The 27,464-nt window shown below is 43.4% G+C and overlaps 1 protein-coding gene across 10 annotated transcripts in view; it reads right to left on the minus strand.

Annotated features, from left to right (window-relative positions):
• Window positions 1-27,464, minus strand: part of PTK2 (protein tyrosine kinase 2) — a 164,565-nt gene that overhangs the window by 59,194 nt on the left and 77,907 nt on the right. For 8 of the 10 annotated variants that reach the window (XM_087825515.1, XM_087825520.1, XM_087825518.1 and 5 more), the window contains 8 exons: window positions 23,593-23,647; window positions 20,968-21,108; window positions 20,393-20,470; window positions 19,118-19,225; window positions 17,613-17,730; window positions 15,632-15,662; window positions 11,691-11,743; window positions 1,745-1,801 (listed from right to left, as the gene is read on the minus strand). In XM_087825515.1, coding sequence (XP_087681641.1) covers window positions 1,745-1,801; window positions 11,691-11,743; window positions 15,632-15,662; window positions 17,613-17,730; window positions 19,118-19,225; window positions 20,393-20,470; window positions 20,968-21,108; window positions 23,593-23,647 — 641 coding nt within the window. Of the gene's footprint in view, window positions 1-381; window positions 403-1,744; window positions 1,802-5,817; window positions 5,836-6,769; window positions 6,851-11,690; window positions 11,744-15,631; window positions 15,663-17,612; window positions 17,731-19,117; window positions 19,226-20,392; window positions 20,471-20,967; window positions 21,109-23,592; window positions 23,648-27,464 lie in introns of all 10 variants that reach the window. The other 2 variants (XM_087825521.1, XM_087825522.1) reach the window with 2 other exon arrangements.

Here is a 27,464-nt window from a genome sequence, read left to right on the forward strand (position 1 = left end):
CACAGAAAGAAATACCCACTAGGAACCTAGGAGATTGGTTCTAATCAATTCACTACTTAGTATGCATTTTGATTTCTCCCAGTCAGGAAAGTCGTCCCCGAAGCCCCTACCGCACATATCCCATTAGTGTGATCACCAATGGAATAAAACAACTTTCCCCTGGTTTATCAAATTACAAATCATGCAGAAATTCAACCCAAATTTAAGATGGTTATTTTCCTCTTTAAAATCACGTTAGCTAGTGTTTCCATTGGTTTAACAGAATGAGTAAACCCATGAAAAATAGTTTAAAAATAAAAGTTAACTGAAAACTGAAACATCCCATATCATTCCACAGATTGCAATCGCAAGCAAATAGTTATTTTAAAGGAATCCTGTTACCTTCATCTATTCCATAGCTTTCTGTATTGCAATTAAGAGAGAAAAAAATTGAAGACCTTGCTTAGAAATAACAGCAATTAGGTTAACAACAATAAACTCAGAGAGTACATGTCAATAATACTTGCTTTGTTAAATATTTTAACCATGAATATGAGTTAAAAAAAAGAACTAGACACAGGGAACTAAACCCCTCCGGTTAGTGCAATGTGACACAGAAACGCTCTCAAGTTCCACCTCATAAACTCCTTTCGGTAACTCGTTTTTCTGGGGTCTGGATAAGTTACTACATTGGACATTTACTACTCAACTCTGAATAATAAACACACAAATAAGAATTTGGATTCTCTGCAGGAATGTACAAATGACAAAGTGGTAACTAAAAATTAACATCTTCCCAAATTGCTACGGTAAGTCAAAATGTACACACTTAAGTATTAGCTCTCGCCTCTGTTTCATGCCCCTCTCATCGTTACAGGAGAGCTCTGGAAAGGTGGCCCAGGGCCCACCCAGGATTATGTTTGCCTCAGCAGGCTGTGTTGTTTCTCTTTATTTTGGTAATAGCTCGTCAATGTACACAGTAAATCTAAAATTCGAGCATCTTTTAAAATATTTACACAACAGGGTAAAAGCACCCCAAACATTTATGTTACAAATATATACAGCTCTACTGAAATCAGCAAGTCAACTTGAATTATTAAGGCCTCTGAAGCTGTAAGGTGGAATCCTAATGGGGCCTCTTTAAGAGGTAGATTTACAATTTTTTAAATGTGAATGACATTTCAAAGGCATCTCCAGTTCAAGATCTGGGACTATAAACTCCAACCGGAGATCTGGGGCTTCCAGATACTCCTCAATCAACAAGGAGTTCGACAGAGAGAAGCAAGACGCTGACATTTTTAGGCTACAGAAAGTCAGCTTCCCACACATCCCACCTGGCTGCAGGACTGAACTAGAGCCCTTCTTTGTAACTGGTTAGTCTAGGGCAATAAAGAACAGCATTTCACAAGGGAAATGCAAGTCACTGAAGAGACATATTCAAAAAATTAAATATAGATATGTTTTTTTAACTTTAAGTAACACTCATTTTCTACAGAAATTCTCTCATCAATAAAGGTTATATTATCACAGAGCCAGAAAGCAAGATGACAAAAAGCCCATAAGTAAACAGACGTATAGATATTTGAGTTTTAGGCACATAAAATGTAGAATTCTGAAGGCTGAAAAGAGAATTTGCTATGCACTCAATGAGGCATTAAAAACAGTTATGAAAAGGACAATAAGTATCTAAAGCTTTTCAATGTGAGCTATTTACAAGTTAAGTATCTGTCACATCTGAGCAAGAATGAATGAGAAGTCTGCTTACTTGAGGGCATGGTGTAGGTATCTTCTTCATCTATGATCTCAGCATAGTCGTCTGTTTCTGCAGAAAAGGAAACAGGTATGTTGGAAGAGGTTAAATATTGGACATCCTGGCCTGTGATATAATTTGAAAAGGCAAAATGGTATGCCTAAATTTCCTACTATACTGTCATATTCTTAAAACACTATTACTCCATTTTTGCTCACATGAGTCATTTATGGGGAAAAAAGTGACATCATGGTCCATTATGTTGTAAGACACAGACTTGTTTCTCAGAGAGCAGACAGAGCAGCTAACACAGAAAGTCCTTGTGAAAAACAGAAAGACATGAAGCAACTATGTATAGCTCCAAACCTACCATTGGTGCTGACGGCCACTCTCCCTCAGCCACAGCAAACATTCCAAACCACACCATTGTCCAAACAAGACTAGTTATCTCAAACACAGCACCTGATGTTACTCATAGTTAGACTCCACAGCATCGTCTCAATGTTCTCCTTTGGAAAACAAAAATGGCAGCCAATTTCCGAGGAGATTAACTAGGCTGATTTGCTCATGGTGAAAGCAACCCAGGAATTCACCTCTAGTAACTTTCTCACTCAGATATTTAAAGAGTATACATTAATGTTGAAAGGTTAAAAGATCTACCCAAAAGAATAAAATGAGAACAAGTAGCATATTAAAATGAGTTCTTTTCTGAGATGAGGGCAAGGAGTCCAGGGTTTCCACTTATTCCTTTCCAAGATGCAGCAACTTAAAAATCCACCACCAATCAATGGGGGGAAACACATGAAGAAAACGGCACACTAGCTGACACTTATACTGAAAAGTCTGGAAAGAGAGAAGCCTTCTGTTGCTGCACGCATGAGGATTTAAGTCGCTGGGTCAGATAAGGGGGCAATCCTTTGAGAACTATAATCTGACAGAGCTCTGTTTTGAAAACTCAACCTGGCAGCCCTGGAAACCCCAGAGAATTAAGAAACTAAAAGCTCTGTCTTCTTTGATACCATTATTACTTCATCCTGATATTAAAATGATAGAAACCAAAAAAATCAAGACTATATAGTTTATACTCTCTAGGGTTTCAGTCGTTTCACACACTGCTATGTAATGACTGAGAGCAAACCGAGTTCCTGGGAGAATTCATTTTTAAATTTGTAATCATCAGAACAAGTTATTAAAGTAAAAAAATTTCACCTGGCACAGGGACCAAATGGAGCTTCAGCGTCACCTTCTGCACAGGTGTCTACAAGTGGCAGTGCCTGGCCTATTTCTCCAACGTTCTTGATACTGACTTAGTTCTATTCCTATTTTCCTCTCTTGGCTTTAGGATTATGGGCTAGTATGACACTGGCAGGAGAGGTACTTTCACATACTCGAGGGCCCCTGGAAAACTAGAGCCCCACCTGAAACTGACTGGACCTCCAAAATAATGGCAAAATAGAAGAAAAAGAAAAAGAGTAGACAGGCACAAAGACCTGGGCACAAATGAAGGAAGCAGATGAACACTCTCTGCTGATGACGGCCAAGAACATTCTCAAGAGCTCATGTATGCCAGCACCAGCAACACACAATTACCACTGCCATTCCATCCTCAGAAGAGTCCTATGGGGTGGTACTGTTCTCACCTCCCCTGGAAAAAACATAATTTCCAAGGGTCCCAGAGCTAGTCAGTGAAGGCAGGTAGCAGAATGGCACTCCAGCACACGCCTTCCAGCACCTGTGAGACATGGATTGTTCCCTGAGGGATATTCTGGGACTCCCACCCTAGCCCTCTTGGGCACAGTTTTGCTCCATGGCTGCTCACAGGAAGGCTTTTCAGGGCCTGTGTACTTGGGAGACAATTTCAGGATGCCCAGCCCATAAGTTAACCATCTTGAAATAAACATTTTTAAAAAATAGAGGCTTCTAAAACCTTGGGCAACTTTATAATTTGAAAGGCTTGGTATCACAGTATGTGGTAAAATAAAAATGATACAAAAACATAAAAAGGACAGAAACCGACACCTTAGAGATCTGCACAGATGGTACCAAATTCTCATTTTGAAGTGTGGTGAAGAGATACAAGGAAGTCTTCACTGTCAGTAATGACACACAGTGAGAGCTGAGGCCTGGGGTCACTGGGAGGGGCTCGGTCTGGAGTCTGGAGGGACGCAGCAGCAGACAGTGATAACCCTCACCGGTCATCAATGAAGGGACTGCACAAAACCTCAGGCTCCCCGACTTCTCCAGTGCTGGCCACCTACTGAGCTTCCCACAGAGAGGCTGCAGACAAGGCAAGTCTGTCATCATGTCCCCTCCGCTTGCCCGGCAAGGAACGGTGGCCCTTCCCCTGGTGGCACTGGTGTTAGCTTGGATACCTGCAATTCTAACAACTAGTTCCCTTGACACGCTTCCCAAGGCCCTCAGAAAGTGTGAATGGGTCATCAGTCCCACATGGTAACATCTGCACAGTGGACAGATTACTCGGCCACGCAGGGGGACTGACCAACTTCACAGCTTTCATTCACCTGGTACCTCAGACATGTCCTGCTCTTCCACGTCCACTAGCTACACGACCCAGCAGGGTCAGCAAACTTTCTGTAAAAGGCCAACAGTGCTGCTCACACAGCCTCTGCTGCTCACACTCACCTGTGCTGCTCACACTACGTGGGTAAGAGCCACAGACACTATGTGAAAGAACCGGTGACTGTGTTCCAATAAAACTGACTTATGGACACTGACATTTGAAGTTCATATAGTTTTGATGCCACAAATACTATTCCACTTTTGTTTCCCCTCCAACCATTAAAACATGCAATAATCATTCTTAGTTTGAGGGTCAATATAAAAACAGCAGGCGGGCCATGTTTGGCCCGTGGACCTTGGTTTGTGGACCCCTGACCTAGACTAAGTGATTAAAGGCTTAAGGCTCAGCTTATTTGTCTGTAAAATAGGGGTAACAGTACTTGCTCTAATTTACAACATTAGGAAATTCAGATGTGGGAACAGACATGAAGATGTTTTCACTACATAACCATTTGCTTTCACAACAACCCCAGAGCCTCCATAGAGACCTCTCACAGATAAGGACACAGGAGACAAGCATTTGCTCAGGTCACACATATCAGCCAAGGCCAGGATGGGCAGAGGGGACCTTGGGGGGGCCACAGTCTGAGACCTGGCTACTCATACCCTGGTGTCTACGGATCATCCGTGTCCGCACCTGCACAACAGTGAATGGCCACACACAGAAACTGTCCATGAGAGGAAGCGGCTAACCTGTCACTCCCAGGAGTCAATCTAGAAGTGAGCTTGACTCCCAGGCTGCAGGCCCCATGACAATGCACTTTTCCAGAGTCACACTGAGTTGAGATCTTTCACTGAAAGTGCTCTGCTCGGTATGCCAAAGTGATCAGTACCATCACCAAAATGAACAGGTAAAACTTCAGTAAAAGCAATCTTTCATTTAATCATGATAAAAATATACCCTCCCTTAATTTTAGTGGATAAACTCTGACTCCTTTAGTACAAGGAATATGAAGCTGCATGAGGCAGTGCACAGGTAAAAGGAAACGAGACAGTGAGCGTGATTTAGATTTCCAGTTGATCAGGTGCTCCCTGCAACTGCTTAAGAAACAGGTGTCACCACTACAGCGGACATCTCCCTAATTACTTTAGTGTGTGTGACTCTTAATAATCGCTTTCACTCCTTCCTCTCCACTTCCGCACTCCTAAACTGAGAATGGTTACAGATTCAGTGCTTAGGAACCAGTGTACGTATCTCCGTCATTTACTGCTCTCAAGTGTGACTCATCTTGCTGAATGAGACCATTCGGACCACTTTTCCACAACTCTGGTTTGAATAATAAAATCTAGAAAATTCACCATGAATATATACAACTCAAATTTACCAGTGAGGTGTGATGGAGACACTGAGTGCTCCCTTCCACGACAGAGCCCTAAACACCTTCTATGAAATCGTGTGCACAACCTCATTTTCCACATTGGTGCTGTCTTCCACTCAATCATCAGCTACATTGGCATCAGTAAAAAACCATCTCACATTAGTAACATGAATGTAAAATAAATATTACCGTCCCCACTAACTTCATCTGCAGATCCAGGTGGCATGCAAAGAAAGGGGGGGTAGGGAGGAAAGGAAGGAGGAGAGAGAGGGAAAACACTATTAAAATGACAAGTAAATCAAAGTGTAAGGAAAACAAAAAATTATCCCCCAAGATCTACTTCAAAAGACAAAGGAAAGACTGTAGCAGTGCATTTACTTGACTTAAGGCATCGCTGTCAACACATTATACAAAGTCACACTGCTGTGCAATAGAGTTTAAATCAGTTTCTACCACACGAAATAAAATTGGATTGCCTCTCACAATTAAGTGTTAAAATGGCTTCTACCCCCCTCAACGGGCATTTGGACCCTCTTAAATAAAAATGAAAACAAGGCGTCATTGGTGTGTACGCTAAAGGATAAGCAGGGACCGCCCCATGGGCTCCTCCGGTGAGCCCAGCACGAGGCTGTGAGGGGCCGGCACACGAAACTGTGCTCCCAGGTCATTTCCACTTGTGTTCTTACGGCACTTGGGGAAATTCCTGCTCCGTTATTAGAAGTCTGCCTTTCTAGAACACTCTCCACGTGGTGTGGCAGCTTCTACTTTGCAGCACCCCTGAACAGCTGCCCAAAGCACAGAAAGCAGCATGCTCTGTCAGGAAGCCATGATGCAAACACTGTAGCTGTAGGCCCTGCACTACAACACCAACACCCACACCCACACGTGGAACCGGGAAGCTCCTTCTCACCCTGCCATGCATCTACACATCAGCAAACAGGCAAACAGAGTCTTCTATAAACAGATCAGCCCAAAGACCTTTATGCAAACCCTTGCCCCATGTTGCTGCTGGGCAGGGGCAGCACATACGCAGACACCCCATAAAGGTACACTCTGCTCGGGTCACTCTACAAGCATCTGGTCAGATCTCCTGCCTGGGCGCTGTGGTTAATAAGGGCCTGTGCAAATGTGAGTGCAGTACCCGTAGGAGGTTCGTGGGAACAGAAGAGCAAAGGGAGAAAGCGCTTAGCTTTCTTAACCTTATGCTGGCAGTGACTGACTCCTTTATAAAGAGGCAAGAGGAAAAAGAAAAACAGAAACATTATTTCAATACAAAAGAAACATGTTACATTTTAAGGCATAGCTATAAAAATTGCAATACTTTATTTGACTATTGACACATAATTTCTTACTATGATTGACTTGGGTTTGAAAAAACATTTATATTTTAACATGCAATTTCCTCTTTTAGCAAAGATTAGCACTAGATATAGAAATTTCTACCGAGATATAAGGAGAGTCACATGGCTCTGCAGAATCAGCCAAGTGAAGGTGCAGAATCTTTACAAACAACAAAAGTGAAACAAAATGAAACAAGATGAAAAATAAAGACCAATACATAATTCCAGGTTCTCATGAACATCTAACATTCAACCATAAAGAAAAAAATGCAGAAACTAGCACAGCAGATCCCGATTTGTGAAAGAGCTTTACAGGCAATTTCCCCCAAATCATCAACAAAGACAGACTTACAGTGTATGTGTACATTTACGTAAATTACCTTAACAAAAAACCCCCACAAACTGGTGATGAGGATGTTTGAATACACAGGTTGTAAAGCCCTCGACCCACTAGCATCATTTACGCATTCACTCCCTCATTCAGTTCTTAATGCTCATTTGAAAGTCAACTATCTCGCCCGGCCGGGCGTGGCTCAGCAGTTGAGCGGCAACCTAGGATCCAGGAGATTGAGGTTCGATTCCCGGTCAGGGCACATGCCCGGGTTGTGGGCTCGATCAATGACTCTTTCATCATTGATGTTTCCATCTCTCTCTCTCCCTCTCCTTTCCCCTCTCTGAAATCAATAAAGATATATTTTTAAAAAAGAAAAAAAAAGAAAGTCAACTATCTCTATAGCAAGCACCTGCTGGATCAAGAAGACACATCCTAGCCTTCCAGGAGCTCACAGCACAGTGAGAAACAGAGAAGAAACTATTACAGAAAGGTAGGGCAACAGTAGACATATCAGGGAAGTCAAACAAGGGATACACAACACAGCCTTTTAAGATGCAGCAGTGACATGTGACAGAAGAGAAACAGGTGGCATGAAAATTTAACTGCAAACCCACACGGATCCATCAAGAAAGATGAGGACATCTGGTGTGGGTCTAGGGAGAGTACAAGTCAGGGTCAAGATGACAACACTTAGGACATTATCAACAAGTTAGGAGCAGAACTGGGAAGTGGAACATCACTTAAGGCAGCATCAGGGCATGACAAGGTCAGTTCAAGTGGTCAGTGTGTCCTCTGATCTCTAGTCACACAAGTGACTGGGCTCTCAATTCCATTCCTTTCCTCATATGTTATGGTTTAGTGCTGACCATGTGGAACTTCAGCTCAGCCCCGAGTTCTGAGAAAACACTCCTTCTGGCAAACCATCCAACCTGGGGTGGTGATGGGAAACCCCGCTCTCAAGAGTGTTAAAAATCCATAAATTCCTAAGGAGGTTCAGAAAGAGAAAACCCCACCAAACAACATCATCTGGGGAGGAAGGCAACTGGTTGTTTTAAAAACTGGTTAATAGCCCTGCCAGCATGGCTCAGTGGTTGAATGGTGAACCATGAACCAAGAGGTCCCTGGTTCAATTCCTGGTCAGAGCACATGCCTGGGTTGCAGGCTTGATCCTCAGTAGAAGGCATGCAGGAGACAGTCATTGATGTGATGTCTCTCATCGATATTTCTCTCTCTCTACTCTTCTGCTTCAAAAAATCAATAAAAACATATTTAAAAATGAAAACACACACAAAAACCTGGTGAATAAAGGGAAAGAATAAGGCAGTCTTTCCTGTAGGAAGCATTCCTCAGGGTAACTGAACAGCAGATGAGGGAAAGTTGTCTTTAGACCTAGTCCAGCTAAATAACCAACAAAGAAATGACAGAAGTCACAAGTCCCTTCTGTGGCCCCTAATGGAATCCAGACATGTTCAGTAGCTGCTAAAGCCGTCAGTGACATGCTCACAGGAGTTTTATAATGGATGTACCAAATCTACTAACCGGTCCGAATGTCACAGAGAGGCAGCCAGGTGTCACATATATCACCTATGATGTATGTAGTCTTGGACAAAAAGAACACCACTGAGCCCGTCTCTGATCAAACTCCTCTTGATCCGAAGGCCCAGCTTAGAGGAAATGCAGGAATATAGGAGCCTGACAGCAATGCACCCAGGACAACATCACAGAGATGGATCAGCCAGACCCAGAGCATAGGAAAAAACAGTGTGACACAATTCCTTCAACAGACAACTTGTAATCAGGAAGGGGAAAAAAAGGAGGCCTGGCTGACAGGTCTAGGAGGAGACAGAAGCAGTAAGTCCAACCAGCACTGCCAATCTGACTCTCGACTGAACAAACCAAGCATGAAAGTATGGTGATCAGAGGGATTTGAGTACTGAATAGAGTTGGTATTACAGAATTAGTCAATTTTAAATATAATATTTTAAAAAGAGTCCTTATGTTTTAGAAATATTTATAGATGAAATATGCCCTAGGTGCTTTAAAACAACTGCTGGGGAATATTTGTGTAAGTGGGTGGAAGCAGAGTAAGAAACATGATTGGCCACAAGTTTTCAGCTGCTAAATCTGGGTGATAAGTACTTGGAGGATTCATTATACTATTCTACCCTCTCTGCTTCTGAATGTTTAAAATGTCCCATGAAAAAAGTTTTAAAAATTAAACATTCAAAAGCATAATAATATTCATACATTCATATGGTTTCTTGCTTGTAAAAGTATCAAATATATTTTTGTCTTGACTCATGCAAGTTGATCTTAATAAATTCCACAATTATTATACAGCCACAACATGCTACAAACTAGAGGGGAAGCCATGAGTTCAAATTCTAGAACTTGTATTTTAAAGGTTTCACACCTTCCTTTAAAATTTTTCTCTTTAAAGAAATAATGAGGCCTTTTGATACTAGCAATATTTGTTTTTATGTTTAGCAAGATGATACTTGGGCTTCTCAGATTTTATTAATAAATTTTTAAAAGATTATTAAAGTTTACTGAAGCCCCATCCTGATCCAAGCCGTGTGCCTGCTGTGACCAAGCTCCCTCTGTGACATGCACTCCCCCCCCTCCCCGCTGTGATCACACTTACAGACCCCTTATTAAAAGCACTGGCCTCTGGGTTCTAAGTTCTACCTGAGCTCTATAATATGCACAAGTTTCCTAAAGAAAAAGAAAACAACACTTGGTAATTAAGCTAAAAACCTACTCTAGGCCTCAGAATAATAAGCCCAAGGAAGCACACTGCTCTATATTAGATGTTTTTGTAGATCTGTTCACCTTACTCAGTTTTATAGGAAAAACCTGGTCTTGATATCAAAGATAAAACTCTCCACATATTGAACACCAACTGCAACTGTCTTACTGAAGATGTAATAACTACCTTTCTTTCCTTTGCAATGAAATATGAATGAGAGCCTGCTATCAAATCTCTTGAATGTCAGAATATTGCTTTATTTCCCAACCAGATATCCACTGAGAGTGGGATCCACCGAGTGCCTCCACAGAACTTGCCTCAAACCTCCTAGAAAGCACCCAGAACAATTTGCAGTAAGTGGTCACAGGGGATCATCTGGGAGACCAGGGACTCTCAGTGTCACTGCTGCTCTGAGTGTTCCTTTCTCCTTTCCCACTACTTGAATGCATTCCGCTAAGTCCCAGCATGTCTCCATACCCTGCTCAGGCATGGAGATGCATTTACGAACATTAGTAACATGCTGGCCCCCTGCAGCCCATGAGGCATGGGACACCGCCCACCAGCCCCAGCCTCAGCATGCCCACCTTGGCTCCACCCTGTTGGGGGCAGTGCTCAGTGACTTCTGAAGCTGGAGCACTCGACACACATCTGTCACACACGCATCACTAAAGTATCTGTGCTAAGCGTATCAGTACGAGCACAAATACTTCTGAGCGGGGCGTATGGGATGTTTGTGTGCAATAAAAGAAAAATGAGCAATTACACGTGCACGCTGGGAAACAAAACGAGCCCTGGCATCAACCAGGCAAAGCCCAAAGGAACTCAAGGCACCAAGCTAACAGGAATCAGGTTTCTTCTAAGTCAGACTGTCAGACCCCAGAGCTATGAGGAAGCTGTTCTGTTAGAAATGAGGCAGACATCTGAGAGCAGATTACATGTATGTACAGATGTATATGTGCGCCTGTATGTCTGTATATAGTATGCACTGTAAGACGGCAAACTTGGGTCCACTGAAGATGCTGTTTCCCGTTTCCCCATTTCCCACATCTTTCAATGGGGAAAAGGACACATATATTTTAAAAACACACCAAGGAAAGTACACCACACTCATCACACCAGCAAATAGTTAAGATAATGCTTATGCCAGTATCTTAACTATATTTTTAAAAAAGCAATATTCAAACACCATTTTATGTTAATTGTGAAAGACAAAACCATCTAAAAATGTTTCACATATTCCAAAGTTCAAAAAACAATGATATACAAAGTATTATTCTGTTAAATTCTGCTGCAAAGATAAATTATAATGGCAATTCCAAAAGTAAAAATTTTCACGCTAAATATGATTAACATGACAGCAAAACTGAAAAAGTTGGAATTCTATATAATCATCTGAGTAATCTGGAATTATACATGTACTTCTCAGCTACAAAAAAACTGATGTACCATACTTGCACCTACTTAACAACAGTAAAATTATGCAGTTGGGTTGTCAGAATGTCTTATTTCTATAAGCTGTTCACAAGGAGCAATCATAATAAAAGGAGCAGACATCTGCCACAATGACCCTCCTACCACCCTGCTGGGAGCATCTCCATTTCACAGCTGGCTCTGTGGGTTTCCAGGCCGAGCCCCTTACCTGACACAGAGACTGCGTGTGTCCGCATGCCCTGCTTTTCACTGTTGGCCAGCCTGCAACAGAGAGGGGTACCGCTGTGAGTGCCGCACTCAGGACCAAACGACTGTTACTCTTCCAAACCACACTGCAACTATCAGGAGGACCACACCATTTCCCGTGGAGACTCACATTTCAGAGGGCGGATTTTTAAAAAATTGGATTCTACTACCCAGACCCTTAAAATCACCAGACTGTTTTAATGTTTTAAAGATCAGAAATTAAGACAGACAACTGAAGGATCACTGAAGTGCTGCGAGAAAGCAACTCATGACAGTGACTTCAAACACTGCAATACCATTAGTGTGGTGGGCATGTTTACATCAAATTCTCCATTTAAATGCTATGCTGTAAGGGACTGCTCCAAAGTTATAAAATCGAAGGGAAATACCTGGAACTGAAAACTGATCCTTCTAAACTTTAGACCATGTGAAAAAGCAGGCAGTACATGAATATACATTATTACAGGCTGAAAGAAGGTAACGTAGCTGGCTGCTTGTGTCATGATATGGCTCAACAACATTAGTGTTCTATATATTTGTCCATATAAAATAAAATTTTGGCCAAAGGTTTCAGTGACATTTAAAAAATGGAAGTAGCCCGGCTGGGCATGGCTCAGCAGTTGAGCATCAGCCTAGGATCCAGGAGGTCACAGTTCGATTCCCGGTCAGGGCACATGCCCAGGTTGTGGGCCTAATCCCCAGTCAGGGGTGTGCAGGAGGTAGCCGATCAATGATGACTCTCTTATCATTGATGTTTCTCTCTCTCTCCCTCTACTTTCTTTAAAAAAAAAAATTTTTTTAATGGAAGTATAGTCAGTTTAAAATGTTTGTTTAGAAAACACAGGCTAAAGGAACCCTATAGTCTTTAGATGTCAAAGTCATTTTGATCTTTTTATAAAAGAAAACTTTTTCCAGACACTTAAGCATTTATTATAGAAGTACTGAACAGCCCGGCCGGCATGGCTCAGTGATTGAGCATCAACCTATGATTCAGGAGATTGCAGTTCCATTCCCGGTCAGGGCACATGCTCAGGTTGAGGGCTCAGTCCCCAATGAGGGAGTGCAGGAGGCAGCTGATCAATGACTCTCTCATCATTGATGGTCCTATCTCTCTCTCCCTCTCCCTTCCTCTGTCTGAAATCAATCAAGATATGTATATATATATTTAAAAAGTAATGAATAAAAATTCTTCCTAGTACACAGAATTGAAACTAGGGAATATTGCAACTTAAAAGAGCATATCATTTTTGATAATTAGAAATAGTCAATGCCCGGCTGGCATGGCTCAGTGGTTGAGCATCGACCTATGAACCAAGAGGTCACAGTTCGATTCCGGTCAGGGCACATGCCTGGGTTACAGGCTTGATACCCAGTAGGGGTCGTGTAGGAGGCAGCCGATCAATGACTCTCTCACCATTGATGTATCTCTCTCTCTCTCCCCCCCTCCCTTCCTCTCTCTGAAATCAATAAAAACATATTTAAAAAAAAAATAGTCAATGTGCAACAGTAAATCTTTATAATGTTAGATTACAGCACAAAGCATAAAGTTGAGTTCCTTTTATGGCATTCTCTATCTAAAACCATACCTTTTAAGAAAAGTTTAACCAAAGTTCTTTTCTAACAAATCCTGAGTCTCTCTGTACTGCAGAGAACCTCATGCACTGGGGAGTCAAGGGTGCTTTCTTCCATATTCTGTTGCCCAAGCCCCTAGTCTCCTTCCCCACAAAGAGTCTCTGTCTGCTGTTGAGTCACCTTCTCATACCTGTATAGATTGTACATTTCCTGGTCAACAGCAATAACAGGAGCTGCTACCCTAAAGATTTAATGTTTGCTTTATTTATTTGGGTTTTCTAGTATCTGCGACCACTCCTAACCTACCGCCTTTGTTGCTCATGTTTATATCTACATTTAGAATTCCTGTATGTTTTAATCTTCAAAGTCATCCCTTAAAGACTTTCCACAATTGAAGATACAGTGAGCCTGGCCTGATATGGGACATTAATAAATATCTATCAAACACCATCAAGTTTGTGAAGCACGCTGCCTAAAAGCTAAGAGAAAGCTAGCCTCCCCTATCCGTCCAATAACCTACTGTGTGCGACAGATACCTCCTGAGGCTAGGATGACCCTGGCCTTCAATGAGGCCAAAGGAGTATGGACAAGCAAAGAGATGATTTGTAAAGTGTGTAAGTACTACAGTGAAGTAGAATATGTTATGGGAAAGCACACAGGGCTGCTCCTGTGACAGAGGCTCATGGGAGATTTCCAGACGAAGTGAGGTAGGGTGAGACCTGAGCAGGCATGGCTGAGGACAAGGGGGATGGAGGAAGAGCATTCACAAAGGCCTGGAGGGAGCAAGTGGGTGGTACTCCAGTGACTGAGAATCCAATATAGCTGAGGATCAGAGAGTGGGGAGTGGGGACATGAGGCCAGTGAGCTGGCAGGGGAATGAACACACAGGTCCCGCCAGCGGGATTAAGGATGTTGGCATTTATCCTTAAAGCCACAGTAGTGCAAGGGCTTTAATGAGGAAAGCTCCCTCACACTGGAATGCTGACAATGGACAGGACAATGGGCAAAACTGGACAAATATCAGTAGGAAGTAAGCAGAAAAAAGTTAACCCAACAGGCCTGTGCTGCTGTCCTTGGGAGCTGCCCATGGCTGGTGTTGGGGACTTGTATTTCAGGAGTGCTCCCAGCACCCCCTACCTGGTAAGGGGAGGACATGATCACCGTGCCTAAACCGTTTGTACCAACAACATGGTGCTGCTGAACTCCTGCTTTCCTTCGGGGAGTCTGGAATTTTGGTTCATACCAGGTAGAGTGTGTGTCTGTGACCAGGACCCCATAAAAACCATGGCACTGAGTCTCAAAAACAAGCTTCCTGGGTCAACAACCCTTCACATCATCACAACTCATTGCTGGAGGAACGAGGGGTGTATGCCGAGTGTGCTGGGAGAGAGCTCTTGGTAGCCTGACCTGGTGCCCTCCCTCTGTGCTGGCTGTACTTGGTGTCCTTTTGCTATAACACAGCACAGCCATGAGTGCGACTATATGCTTAGTCCTTTCCAGAGAATCACAAACCCTGGGGTGGTCTTGGGGACCCAGACACAGGAGACCACTGGAGCTGCCCAGACAGACAAGAACCAGAGCTAAAAACAGGAGGGAAAGTAGGAGGTGGTGCAATGGGCAGAGCTGATGGATTTAGGAAGCAGCTGAAGGAATCCGTGCTGAGCTGCTGAGGGAAAACAGCGAGGCAGGGCAGAGCCGGTCCAGGGTTTCCCCTCGTTACCTTGGGGCACTCTGGGTGAAGTGTTCCTCTGCAGGCCTTAGGATTCTGTTCACACCTATCTGAGCACTCAGCATGTGATTACAATTGTTTACTGACCTGTACCCTAACTTAACTGTCATTTGGTCCCCAGTTCCTAGCACACTGGCTGAGAAAGAGACGTTAGTAAGTTCTTTCTTTAGGCATTACTATAGATGTTTTAAATTTTATATTTCAACACATCGGCTAGGAAATTAATGACACAAACAAGTAAAAAGTTAACAAAATTGCTTTCATAGTTTTAAATTTTCTCACTTGTAAAACAGCCAGAATGGTCCCTGTATCAGGTTCTTATAAAGATCAGCCATGACTGTGAAACGAGTGTTTAACTGGTCTACACTAGTCTTGCCACTCTGACTGCTCTCGAGCTCCCTCCTAAAGGGAAAATTCATTTTAAACTTCTCATTAGACCTAAACATACAACATGATTTACAACTGGCTTGAATTCTTTCTGGAAATGTTTTCTAGTTGCCCTTTCAGAAGTGTGGCAATCTGGCTGTCCAGGCAAATGGTAATGAAGCAGTGATTTCTGCAGTTTCTAGCACAAGTAACAATATACACACAGCAGCACTTACTTTGGTATTGATGGCAAAGCCCGTTCACCTTCTGGGGGAAAAAAGGAAAGACAATGGTAAGGTCGCTTCTGATCCTTTTGGAAGATCATATGTAGAAATCAGGGGAGAAGGGGGAGTCCCATTCCAGCATCTTAGCAATAGCCCTTTAAAGGAAGTTAAAGTACAAAGGTGACAAAAGGATGGGATATGTCTCCCCAGGAGGCTCCCCAAGATGAGGGTGTCTTATTGTCACAGTCCACACTCCTTACTGAAGGACTGAACACTCTACATTTTGATAAACAGGCTCATTAGCAGCAACACCAAAACTTGTACAGGAAACATACAGAAGCAAAAGACCATAAATCCACAAATGTGTGGCTCCAGAGGGACTAATGCCACAAAGGGCTCAAGAGCAGGGACCTACAAGAGCAGGGACCTGAAGGAGTCCGCGCTGTGCAGTCCTCTATTGACGTCGGTGGCCTCCCACAACGACAGGGAAGCTCAGGACCTGTTCCCTGGTTGAGAAGACACTCCCTCCCCACCTCTCCTTCTGTACAGCAGGAAACATGGATTAACGGCAAGTGTGAAAGTTTTCATTGAAAAACCTTTAGATATTTCGAAAAGCAATGAAAAACCTTTAGATATTTCTAAAAGCAGCTTCATTACTATATTTCCTATAAGGAAAGCTACAGCAAATATACACTATATGTAAGGAAAAAATATATGAATAGGCTTTACCAGTCTGATCACAGTGGCCAGCCATGTGCTGGAATCCATACATTTTACTAGCCTTTAGGTTATGGCTTTAGCTGTTGTTTTCAGAGCACAACATGACACTAACTTTTAAACAAATGTTCCAATGACTCCTGTGCTCTACACACACGCGCATACATGCACTGCTCCCTGTGCCCCCAGCTGGGCAGGCTGGCTTTCTGTTGTGTGCTCTCCTGTCCTTTCCTCTATCCTCTGCACTATTTAACAGTCTGCTCCCATGGACACATACCTTCCAGCCCTTCTGGACTCTTTCCTTGGGAACCACCCTTGCCACCAGGTAAGTGCAAGAGGAATCTTGTGGCCACCTGCCACAGAGCTGGCTGCTCTGTGGGGATGACAGTGGACCCACCTACTCAGCTCTAAAGTCAGTGTCATTCTTCCCTCACAAGTAAGGAATCTCAATGTCAAGGTTCCCATAGCGCATCACAATCACACAGCAGCTGTGGCAACCACGGGAACACAAGAAGTGACACTTGGGAACACATGTGTACAGGTGCAGTCCCAGGCCTTCGCATTGACCCCTGGGCCCTATGGAAGACTGCCATATTCTTCGTGCTCAGAGGTGAGAGTCATGGCACGGGGGGGGGGGGGGGGGGGGGGGGTGCTTCGCACAGGGCAGTGTAGAGGACTCGATTGGAGCTCATAGGAGGCATACGGCCAAAGCCCACTCACTGTGTGCCTGTCCTGCCGGGAAGGCTTTCTTTGATTATTTCAGAAGTTGGAAGCCTCTGAAACATCCCTTCCTGATGCCATGCAAAACCTACACACATTTCTGAGGTGATACAGCCTAGCTTCTAGCATGGTTATTCATTCTAATTGTCGATTTTACCTCATGGCTTAGGACTCATTTTGTTCTTGGACTGCTCTAAGCTTTTGAGATGTATGAGAAAAAATAGCAGAGGCTTTATTTACATGAGTTAAACGAAATACACACACACAAAACCCCAGAACATTATCCCAAAAATTTATTTAAAAATACTAATGGTCACATAGAAAACACTCCAAGTATGTTGCTCACAACCCACTAGCTTTCTTTAAGCTCTATTCAAACCTAGCTCTTAGGCTGGAAGCTCTATCACTTCCCTAGGAAAACAGCAATGCAGACTTACAGGGCTGAGCCATTCGTTTAGTGTTCATGTTCAGAGTTATCGAAAAGAAGGGTTCCAGGCTGCCAGGGTGGCTTGTCTGAAAGTTGGGTGGAAACGCGCCAAGAGAAACAGAAGCTCACCTTTCTGGGGTCTGATGATGAAAGACTGCGAGGCCCCATTCACCAGCCGGCAGTACCCATCGATCAAGTCAGCCATGTTCTCGGCAATAGTCAGGGACGGTGCTGTCACTGTCAGAGGCTAAAAGGGGAAGAGACCAGGAGAGAGCTACTATTGTTCTCCGCAGTAACCAAAGGGACAGCTGCGTGTGACATCAGCTCCAGATGCCCGTGGAAACAGGAGCGTGGGAGCAACACAAGGCTTGTCATAAGGTTTGAATGAAAAAGGAAGTTTGATATTTAAGACACTATTCCTAGACTATAACAGAAGGCACACCCAGACAAAAATGGAAAAATCACTTACACTGAGACTCACTTTCTAGAATAAAAGGAGATGAAAAAAGTATTTTCTTTCAGAATGACTGGTCCCTCTGGCATGCTCTAATTGAAGAATCTAGATAGCCAGTAAGTTAAAGTAGGGCTTATTTTAGAAACTAGACTAGCATGGAATAAATTTTTATCAACCATCCTTCATAACTTTTCTAAACGAAAGAAAATTAATAAATAGCATTATTTTCAGCATGCACAGCATGTTCTGCCTAAGAGCTTAGAAATGACTCTTTCCAACAGAAAACACACACTTTTGATAAGCTTCCTAACGACCTATCATTGAGTGTTATCCAGGAGATAACCAAAGCTGTATTTTACTTTCAAATACAATTTGTGCTAATTCACGTAGTATTTATGAACTTGCCTCACCTGCATTATCCTATTGTTATCTGGGAGAAAAGCAAAAAGAAAGGGCCGTGTGAAAATGACAGCCTAAAAAGAACATTCCTGAGCTATTTGCAGGAAATGTCCATTTACGATAAGGTTTTAGTATTTTATGGTGTCATTTAACACCAAGAATCAAATGCATTTCCCAGAGTCTCAGAGACGCCACGACCCCAAGGAGAAAAGAACAAGGAAAGGTGAGAGAAGTATTGCAGGTGAGCCTGCTCGAGAAGGGGCTGCCATGGGACCTGGCGCTGTGCTGCAGGGGAGTGGATAAGCACCTAACACACTTCTGCACATGCACAACCGTGTTTGCCACCAGCCAGCCAGACTCTATCACGTGCGTGTCCTCTGTCTGTCTTCAGGAAAGGTCACCCTATGCAGTACTTGCCAGGTGCTAAGTTCTCGTGCCACATCTGTCTTTAGTGCACTGCATGGCATGCTGATTTGAGAACCCAGGGTCTGGGGCCAGACAACGTGGTGTGGAAAATAACACAGTTTACAGATATATGTATTTTTATGTAATTTTAAGAAGTTGATTTCCTTGGTAATTCGCATTAATCTTCAATCATCTTCACAATAATGCTCTTGACTGATTTTTAAATCTGTTCCCTGTTCTACTCTTGGGGGCATTGAATCATGATTATTTATAATGTAACATTGCTGATGATTCATGAAAACCTCATCCTAAAAACATCATTTGTAAAATGTCCCTCTGCTTTCATCTCCCCCATGATGGCTATGAGAGTTCGTACCTCCGGCGCGCCTGCTATTTTTAGCTGTAGCATTCCTTTTCTGTCCTTGTCTTCACTGTTTGAATACTGAATGGTCTGTACTTGATTGAAGTCAGCCAGATGTGTGGGCTTTGGGAAGAAAAGGCACAAACTGTGGACCACAGATGAAAGACTATCTTCACGCATTCCGTTCTCAATCCCACCCCATTCCCCTCTCCTGAAGACCCTCCCTAAGACGGTGTCTGGGGGAAATAGACTGTCCCAGCAGCTCCTGGGGGGAGGGAGTCCTCTTTTTGAGCTGTAGTGGAGCCACAGGAAATGGTCTTCTCAATGCAGGGCTGGGGATGTGCCTGCTCCTTGTGCTCCTGATGGCCAAGGAGAGGCACTGCACCAAGGAGCTGGCCAAGGGGCACCACAGGTACCAGAGCAAGGAGACAGAGAGAGACAAAGGAAGTAGAAGGGAGTCTCTGACTTGGCTCCTCACCAGGTGGGGGCGGGGGGGGGGGTAGTGAACCATGAGAAATTACTGGTTGGAGTGAATGTTCTGCTCCCCTTGCCACAGGGAGGGGCCCAGGCCCACTCCCAACACATACTGCTCCTGCACAAGTCGCTGAAACCTGAAGTTCCAGAGTGGAACTGAGCTCGGGAAGCAGTAGGTGCCCAAGGACCCTCCCATGCAGATACTCCTAGAGAGACTGTGTTCAGTTTCTAAGCAGAACTCATGTTAGGAAGACAAAATATGTCCATGTGTCTTTAAGCCCTCTGGCATTTCATGACAGTGATTACTTTGCATGCAGTGAATTCCTATACATTTATTCAAAACAATTAGCCTAGTTACGGCCTCTTGATCTTAAAATATCACACGGTATCAGCTTATCCTGCTAAGTGACCCCTCAGCACAGGCTATGCTGCTGGGACAGAGCTGGAATTCTGGTTCACAAAGGACGCAAACTCAGCTTCCCTTTCCAGATCTTTAGAGCTTTGCTTTCAGGCACAGTCGTCTTCCAGAGGTGCCCATGGGCAGTCCTCCATGCCCCCAGTCCTGGGCATTTGGGCAGCACGGCCCTGAGGTTCACTCTCCTCTCAGCCTAGGGCACAGCTGCCTGTAGGGTTCCTGCCACCCTGGCTCTTTCAGAGCTCCTTCACTGGATTCTCTCCTGCTCAGTCGACAAATGTTCAAGTGCCATGGAACCAGCAAATCCCCATTCCTTAGCTCGACCTTGTCTGTCTGCAGCCAGCTCACCTGAGAGGTGGGCCATACACAGCACTAGCCAGGACACCCCAAAGCAGACTTACATTGCAGCCCTTGTCTGTGAGGTAGCTGATGCCTTCCTCGGGGCCGATTGCCAGCTCCACGGAAATAATCCAGCTTGACTTTTGAAGGTGAAACAGTTGAAAGCAGAGGTATCGGAAGGAAAAAGAACTATTTTAGATAAAGAGCCCAGGGCACATTAAAGGACCAATGGGGGGATGGCTTAGCTAGCCATTAATCTATCTAACCAAATAACAAAATATTTATAACTTCATTGATCCAACATCTACCTAGCCTAAATGAAGATACTGTGCTCCTTCCAGTAGGTCTGAAGCTAATGGTTTCTTTGGGAAGATTGTCTGAACGGGGTAAACTAGCCCTTCAAGAACAGGTCATCAACAAATTGCTCAGCTGGGATAAAAAATCTAATTATGAACACAGACATGCTATTAAAAGAAGATGATTTTATTCTCACATCACTTTTTTTTACATTTCCCCCATATTCTGATGTTGTTAAAAATGTGACAAATTCAATTTCAATCAGAAATTTAGACATACACGGTTAAGGAAAAGCAAAAGTAATGAACCCTCGTGTACTCCTCCCATGCCCTGTACTTACACCAAGAGCACACTTGAAGCACTCCTTATCAAATCTGTACACTGGGGAGAGGATCTCAAAGAATTTCAGGATACTCTCTTCTCTGTTGAGGTTGGCAAACTGTCTAAATGTCTGTTGGATCAGTTTTCTTAGTGTTTTGGCCTGTACAACAAAATTACAAAAATTTTTTCAGAGTCAAGAATGAGTCAAACACAGCAATACTATCTAACTTCAATGAAGAGTTCTTCCCTAACGCCACTTAATACAACCTATGCTCAAGTTTTACAAAATGTCATATTTATCAGAGCTTCATTTCTATTTCTAAATAACTATAATAAAATACATATAACATAAAACTATATTCACCATTTTTAAGTGTACAGTTCAGTGGTTTCAAACTTTATATCTTAAATAGAAATGTGTAAGGTAATATTGGTCATTAGGACATGTAAAGAGTTAGGCATTAAAAACATGTCCCTGCCCACGAAAGGGACCTGACACAGGTGATGGGTCAAGGCACTCATACACCCACTGCTGGGAGGAGCAGTCAGTGTAGCCTTTCTGAAGGGCAACTTGCCAAACACAAGTCAGAAGCCCTAGAAAACCACAACTCCTGACCCAGCACTGAAAATCCCAGGATGTTATTCCTTAGGGGTGATTACAGAACTACGCAGACACGCAGCAACAAGGAAGGTCTACAGAACTGTCTGTAGTAATGCACACAGTGGTGTGTCTGCCTACCCAGTGCTCTACGCACTCGTAAGGATGGCTGTATAATGACTGATGGACATTAAAATCTCATCGTGGAGTTAATGAAGAAATAGGAGAAAACCATGTGCACATACAGGTGCTTTGAAAAGGACAGCACAGGGTGGGAACTCACACATAGACACATGGGAGCATATGGTGTGGGTCTCATACATGGACACGTGGGAGCACAATGAGCGCGGGGGTGGGACTTACACATGGACATGTGGGAGCACACTAGGCAGAGGCATCAATGCATGAGGAAGGAGAGAAACAATATGCCTTTTTCTTCTGTGTGGAAACAAGGCATCTATCCACGCTTGCTACTCAGTTTTAAACCAGTTCACATACAGAGAAAGCTACTCAGAATGTGACACTTCCTCAAAATGAAGCAATATTATTAGGTCATAGCATCAGAAATTACAGCTACAAAATAATTTCGTATTAGTCAACCAAATACTAATCAAGATGCTGCTAGCAACAATGGATCCCTAGGGCTTCCCAGATGAAAAGGTTATGATGTAATGCTAAAGAAAATTCCCAGTAAAGGAATAATAGGCTGCTAAATATAGGTATGTTAACAGTGCATGCAACGTGTTTGTTTTTTTTAAAAAATGAGAAATAATTGACATAACATTGTTAGTTTTAGGAATACAACCTAAGGATTCAGTATTTGTATGTACTGCAAAATGACCACCCGATGGCTAGTTAACACCCATCACCCCACAGAGTTACGAATTTTTTCCTTGTGATAAGAACTTTTAAGACCTACTCTCTTTGCAACTTTCAAAAATGTAATGCAGTTATCATTAACTATAATCACCGTGCTATGCATTGCATTCCTGTGACATTTACTTTGTGACTGGTAGTTTGTACCTTTTGACTCCCTTCACCCATTTCATCCACCCCCAGCCTCCTACCACTGGCAGCCACCAATCTGTTCTCTGTATCTATGAGTTTGGGTCTCTTTTGTTTTAGATTTTGTTTCTAGATTATTCCACATATAAGTGAAATCATATAGTATTTGTCTCTAACTTATTTCACTTAGCATGATGCCCTCCAGGAACATACATGCTGTCACAAATGGCAAGATCTGCTTCTTCTTATGGCTGAACACTACCCAGGGCGTGTGCGTCTTCTTCACCCATTCATCGATCGATGGACACGCAGGCTGCTCTGTCTTGGCTACTGTATATGATGCTGCAATGAGCACAGGCTGCTTTTTTTTCATCCTATTCACAAGGACCTGTATCAGACGGGAACTTTCCATGCAGACACCAGGTTTCACTCTCCCTGGTGCCCCCACTCAGAAGCTGACATGCAGCAGATGCCAGGAATGGAGTGCTGAATGACTCTTAAGCCAGGCATTTCTGTGCCTGACTAAGTGCCAAGCCTGCAATGGTTACCTGCTAATCAGAAATGAGAATGATGACTGTTTTCTCTAAGAATGAAACTAAGTGTTCCAATGGTACTCTAGCACTTTATCATTTGGAAATTGAAGAGAGACTTCTCAAAACTAGCAAAGACAGCAGAGAGCCCCTCAGGCCTTCCCCAGCCCTGCCTGAAATGGACACCTTCCTCAACCCTGGCCCACGTGCTGAACTACAACATCAACACTGGTACAGTCCTGTCCACTGAACTATAGACTATGCCCACATCTCACGGTCTGCCTTGAGGACACTGTCCACTCTATCCTTTGACCATCAGAATCTCATACTGCATTTACTCAAGTCTCCCCTGTCTCCTCAGCTATGACAGCTTCTTGACACTTCTGAAGAGTAATGATCAGAAAGCTGTACCTATAACATCATAGCATCATATAAGGGAGAAAACCACATACCAAGGAGAGGGTTTTGAATAAGTGGTCATCTAATTTATGATAAAGTAAACTCTAATTACCTTGACAGAATCCAGTAAACTCCTAGGGAAAAACCGCTTCAAACCAACATCTTTTCTGAAATATAAAAAGAAGTGTAACAGTAACACCACCAAATCAAGGAATATAATGACACTGTTGCAAGAACACAGGAGCATGAATTATTTATCCCTGCACATCTGACCCAGGATGGACAGACAATGAAGTTCCAATTTACCAGCAGTCACGGAAGGGGTGGGATTAACCATCTCCGATACAACGTGGTTTAAGTAGAAAGTCTTTTTTTCTTTTAACACTTACTAGAAACTCATTTAAAATACTGCCTCTTTGAAACTGCAATGTACAGATAAACTGTTCTTCGAACCTCCGTTTCAAGGGGGCAAGGCTGTATTTGCAGACAGGCCTGATTAGGAAAAAATTGGGGACATACTATGGAAGTTTAAAAAAACAAACTTGGAATTAATCCTAACAGCTGACACCTTTTTAAAATAAACTTTTTGATTAAGGGGCACATTCACCTAATCAAGGTTCATCTCAGTCTCACACAGCAAACAAAAGAAATTAAGGGATTTGCCGAAGGTCAAAAGCTGAATGTGAAAAATGTTGGAAACTCCAGTGACTTTCTTTGGATCAGGCTTCAAAATCATTATTATCAAGAGCCTCAAGCACTCTGGCCAAGAGAGATTGGAAAGAGGAGCGCATTCTTTTTTCCTACTTTGGGTACGCAGCGCCCAGGTTTTTTGGCCACTAGATGGCAGTCATGTGCTGCTAAGATGAAATAAAGCCTGGACATAGCAAGGAATGTCAGGAGACACGTGGGATGTACAAAAGGATCAAGGAGAAAAGTGAAATACAGGTATCTGTCCAGAATGACATAAGAAAACAATAAACTGAATATAAAATATTTTTTAAAACACACGGGAATAACTTCGTCTGTATTCTAAGGTAGAGGCATCATATAGAAACCACAGAAGTCATGTCAGCACATGTTAAGTTAAATCCCCTATTCTACAATCTGACTGGTTAGGACCTAAACCAACAAACTCCTTGCTAAATCCAAAACTGCTCTCAGTTCTCAATGTTTTATTGTTTTTACCATTAGGTTAACTACATCTTTGCAAAATGCTTTCTTGGCACTGTGACATACTGTTTTCTGGTTTTACCTATCAGCTAATTTACGAACCCCCTGGTTTTCCATTTACTTCTCTAATTTCTCATCTTTTAAGGTCTGCAGCATCTACTGTGACTCTAGGACATGAAGAGGGAGTGTCCATCCAGATTTTTCCTCTCTGATGCCTCCTGAAAAGACATGGGCTCTGCATTTTAAGGATCTTGGTGCTGATCACTACGGGAAGTAGCAAAATAAGCACATAAAGGAAAAACAAACACCCTAGAATCTTTGAGGCATATTCCTGAGCACTTCTTTCTTATCTTCCTTACCAGGCAACCAGACCACAGTAAGCAGCACTCCTCACAGGGAGAGTTGGGCACTGGACTGTGGCTGTGCCATGGATGTACCTGGCTGTCACCTGCACCTGGAAACCTCGAACTCTTTACCTGTGAGTGGAAGGCTACCTCCTACATTCTGCAGTGCTGAGGGTGCAACAACAAGGGTTAAGCCACGGAACCAACTCCAAGGGGTAGTTTCCTGTCCCTGGAATACTGTAGGCCCCTCCTGTCTGGTAAGTTTGGTCCACAGGCCTGCCTAGCAGCTTCTCTGAGCAGAGGGAGGTGTGACCTGATTCTGCCATCAGCAGAATGTACCATGAGGGGGAGGGGAGGGAGGCTCTAACAAGGGATCAGTAAGTGAGGTAAGCTGGGGGTAGATGCAGGACCTGTTCTGGACAGACGCAGAGCCAGCAGAGCTAAATGACTGAACACCTGTGAGACAGAGGGAAAGGCGACCTCGGGGATGCTAATGCCATGCACTTGGAAGGGGTAGGGTGGGGATGGGGGCGCACCATGAGGTCTGTTTCAGACATATGGGGTGTGCCCTCCGTGGGGATTTCAGGGAGACGGGTGGATGAGGGGAAAGGCCAGGTCAGGGGATGTCCTCTTCCGAATGTGATACCATTGGGGCTATTAGTCAAACTGGTTACATTTTTCTTTTTCTTAGAGTTGGGTGGAATTTACTGTACTCATTTCTGCCACAAGTAGGAAAATTAAAGGTGGACCAGGAAGGTTGTATATTTCAAGAAAAATGATAGAGAGCATATTTCTTTGTGGAAATAAAGCCTATTCCTGGGTGTTAGTTTAACTTCCTAGGTGACAATACCACTTGGAAAAAAAGCTAAGGCCAACTGCATAATGCTGAGCAAGTGTGCAGTTCTATTTTTTTTTCCAACTACCTGTGAGTAACAAGGTATGTGTAACATCTGTCCATACGTTAGAACTCTTTTAAATGAGACATTTGGCAAATAAGAAAAATAATGAGGCTAAATTATACAAAACCATTGGAAAAATTCAACACCGCTCTTAACACGTTTCCACTGATTTAATCAAGAAAGCAGGTCTCCTTTAGGCTTTGTGGTGGAGGACCTGAGGTGTTCCATTCAAAGTTGTCAGGAGAGCCTATTACAGACACCTAAATTTAAAGCTCTCTGAGGAAGCCAGGCAGGGACCAAAGGCTGTCCCACTTTCATCCGAGGTCCCTCTCCAAGCTAGTGCCCTCAGCTCAGCAGCAGCCTGGCCTAGAGCTTTAGGTGGCATACACCTCACTGAGCCCAAATGCGACAGCTGCAAGAAAATGTGACTAAAACAATAAATAGTACTTAGAAACAAAATACAACTACTGGCCTTTCCTGTAAGGTAATTCTTTACTATGTAAATAATTGTCAAAACAAAAAACAAAAAATGAGCTTACACAAAACTTTGAGAATAAATACCGCTGAAGCCCAAGTCTCAAACCCCATCACTGGGTTGTTAGTACCCTCACTCATCTGACGAGATGATAACATTGTGAGAGCTGCACTGCCCACTACAATAGCCACATGACGCCATTTATACTTAAGTTAGTTCAAATTCAATTTAAAAATCTAGTTCCCATTTCCAGTGCTCGGAGGCCCATGTGGCTGATGGCTCCTGTACTGGCTGGGGCACACAGCTGCTTCCTGACTGTCCAGGGCTCAGTGCTGTGGGCCCGTAGGCTCCTCCATTAAGGCAGGGCAGGCAACCTAGGTGGACCCAGGGCACAGCTGCAATGTTCCCTGGGCTGCCCAGAAAGACTGGGAAGAAGGCTGGGAGGAGTGAAGTGGCAGATCCCACAGAGGGAGCTGGAACTGCTGCCCATGGGCAGCAGAAGTGCCTAATTACTGTTCTCCCCACTTCTCTCTCAGGATTAGAAGCATGAGGTTCTATCAACTAGCCCCTAAGATTCCCATTATCCTGGTTTGACACTTCAGAGAAAGCAAGCCCGTACTCATTTACTGACTCCTACTAGGCTCCACATTAGGTAATGGGGCAGAAGCCCTAAAACGCATTCCCTTTTCTCCAGAAAGACACTAACATAAACAACTAGCTGTATGAGAGTGTGAGGTAGTAGGTGATAGCAAGCTTCCAAATCTAATGAATTTACTTGTTGAGACATAGGGGTTCAGGGACTTAAATTACATTTGTGGTCAATTGTAAACAAGAATTTTCTCAATAAAAGTTGAATTTAACCCTGCCTACCCTTCAAATGGAGTGTTCAGACCAGTGCTGATGAGGCCTTTCTCTGTCCCTTGTGTTCATTCTCAAAGCTTTGCCTTCCCACATCTCCATCTGCCAACAGTGGCTTCCTTGTGTTCCCCCTTTCACATCACACTTGCTGTTCTGGATGGTCCAGGTGAGAAGGTGGGGCTCCCTCCTCCAGGTGTAGGAGGGTATGGGCGCCACCCCACAGGCACCACAATCAGCT

Source organism: Miniopterus natalensis, chromosome 16 (genome assembly GCF_054644295.1).
Source record: "Miniopterus natalensis isolate mMinNat1 chromosome 16, mMinNat1.hap1, whole genome shotgun sequence".
Taxonomy (NCBI): Eukaryota; Metazoa; Chordata; class Mammalia; order Chiroptera; family Miniopteridae; genus Miniopterus; species Miniopterus natalensis.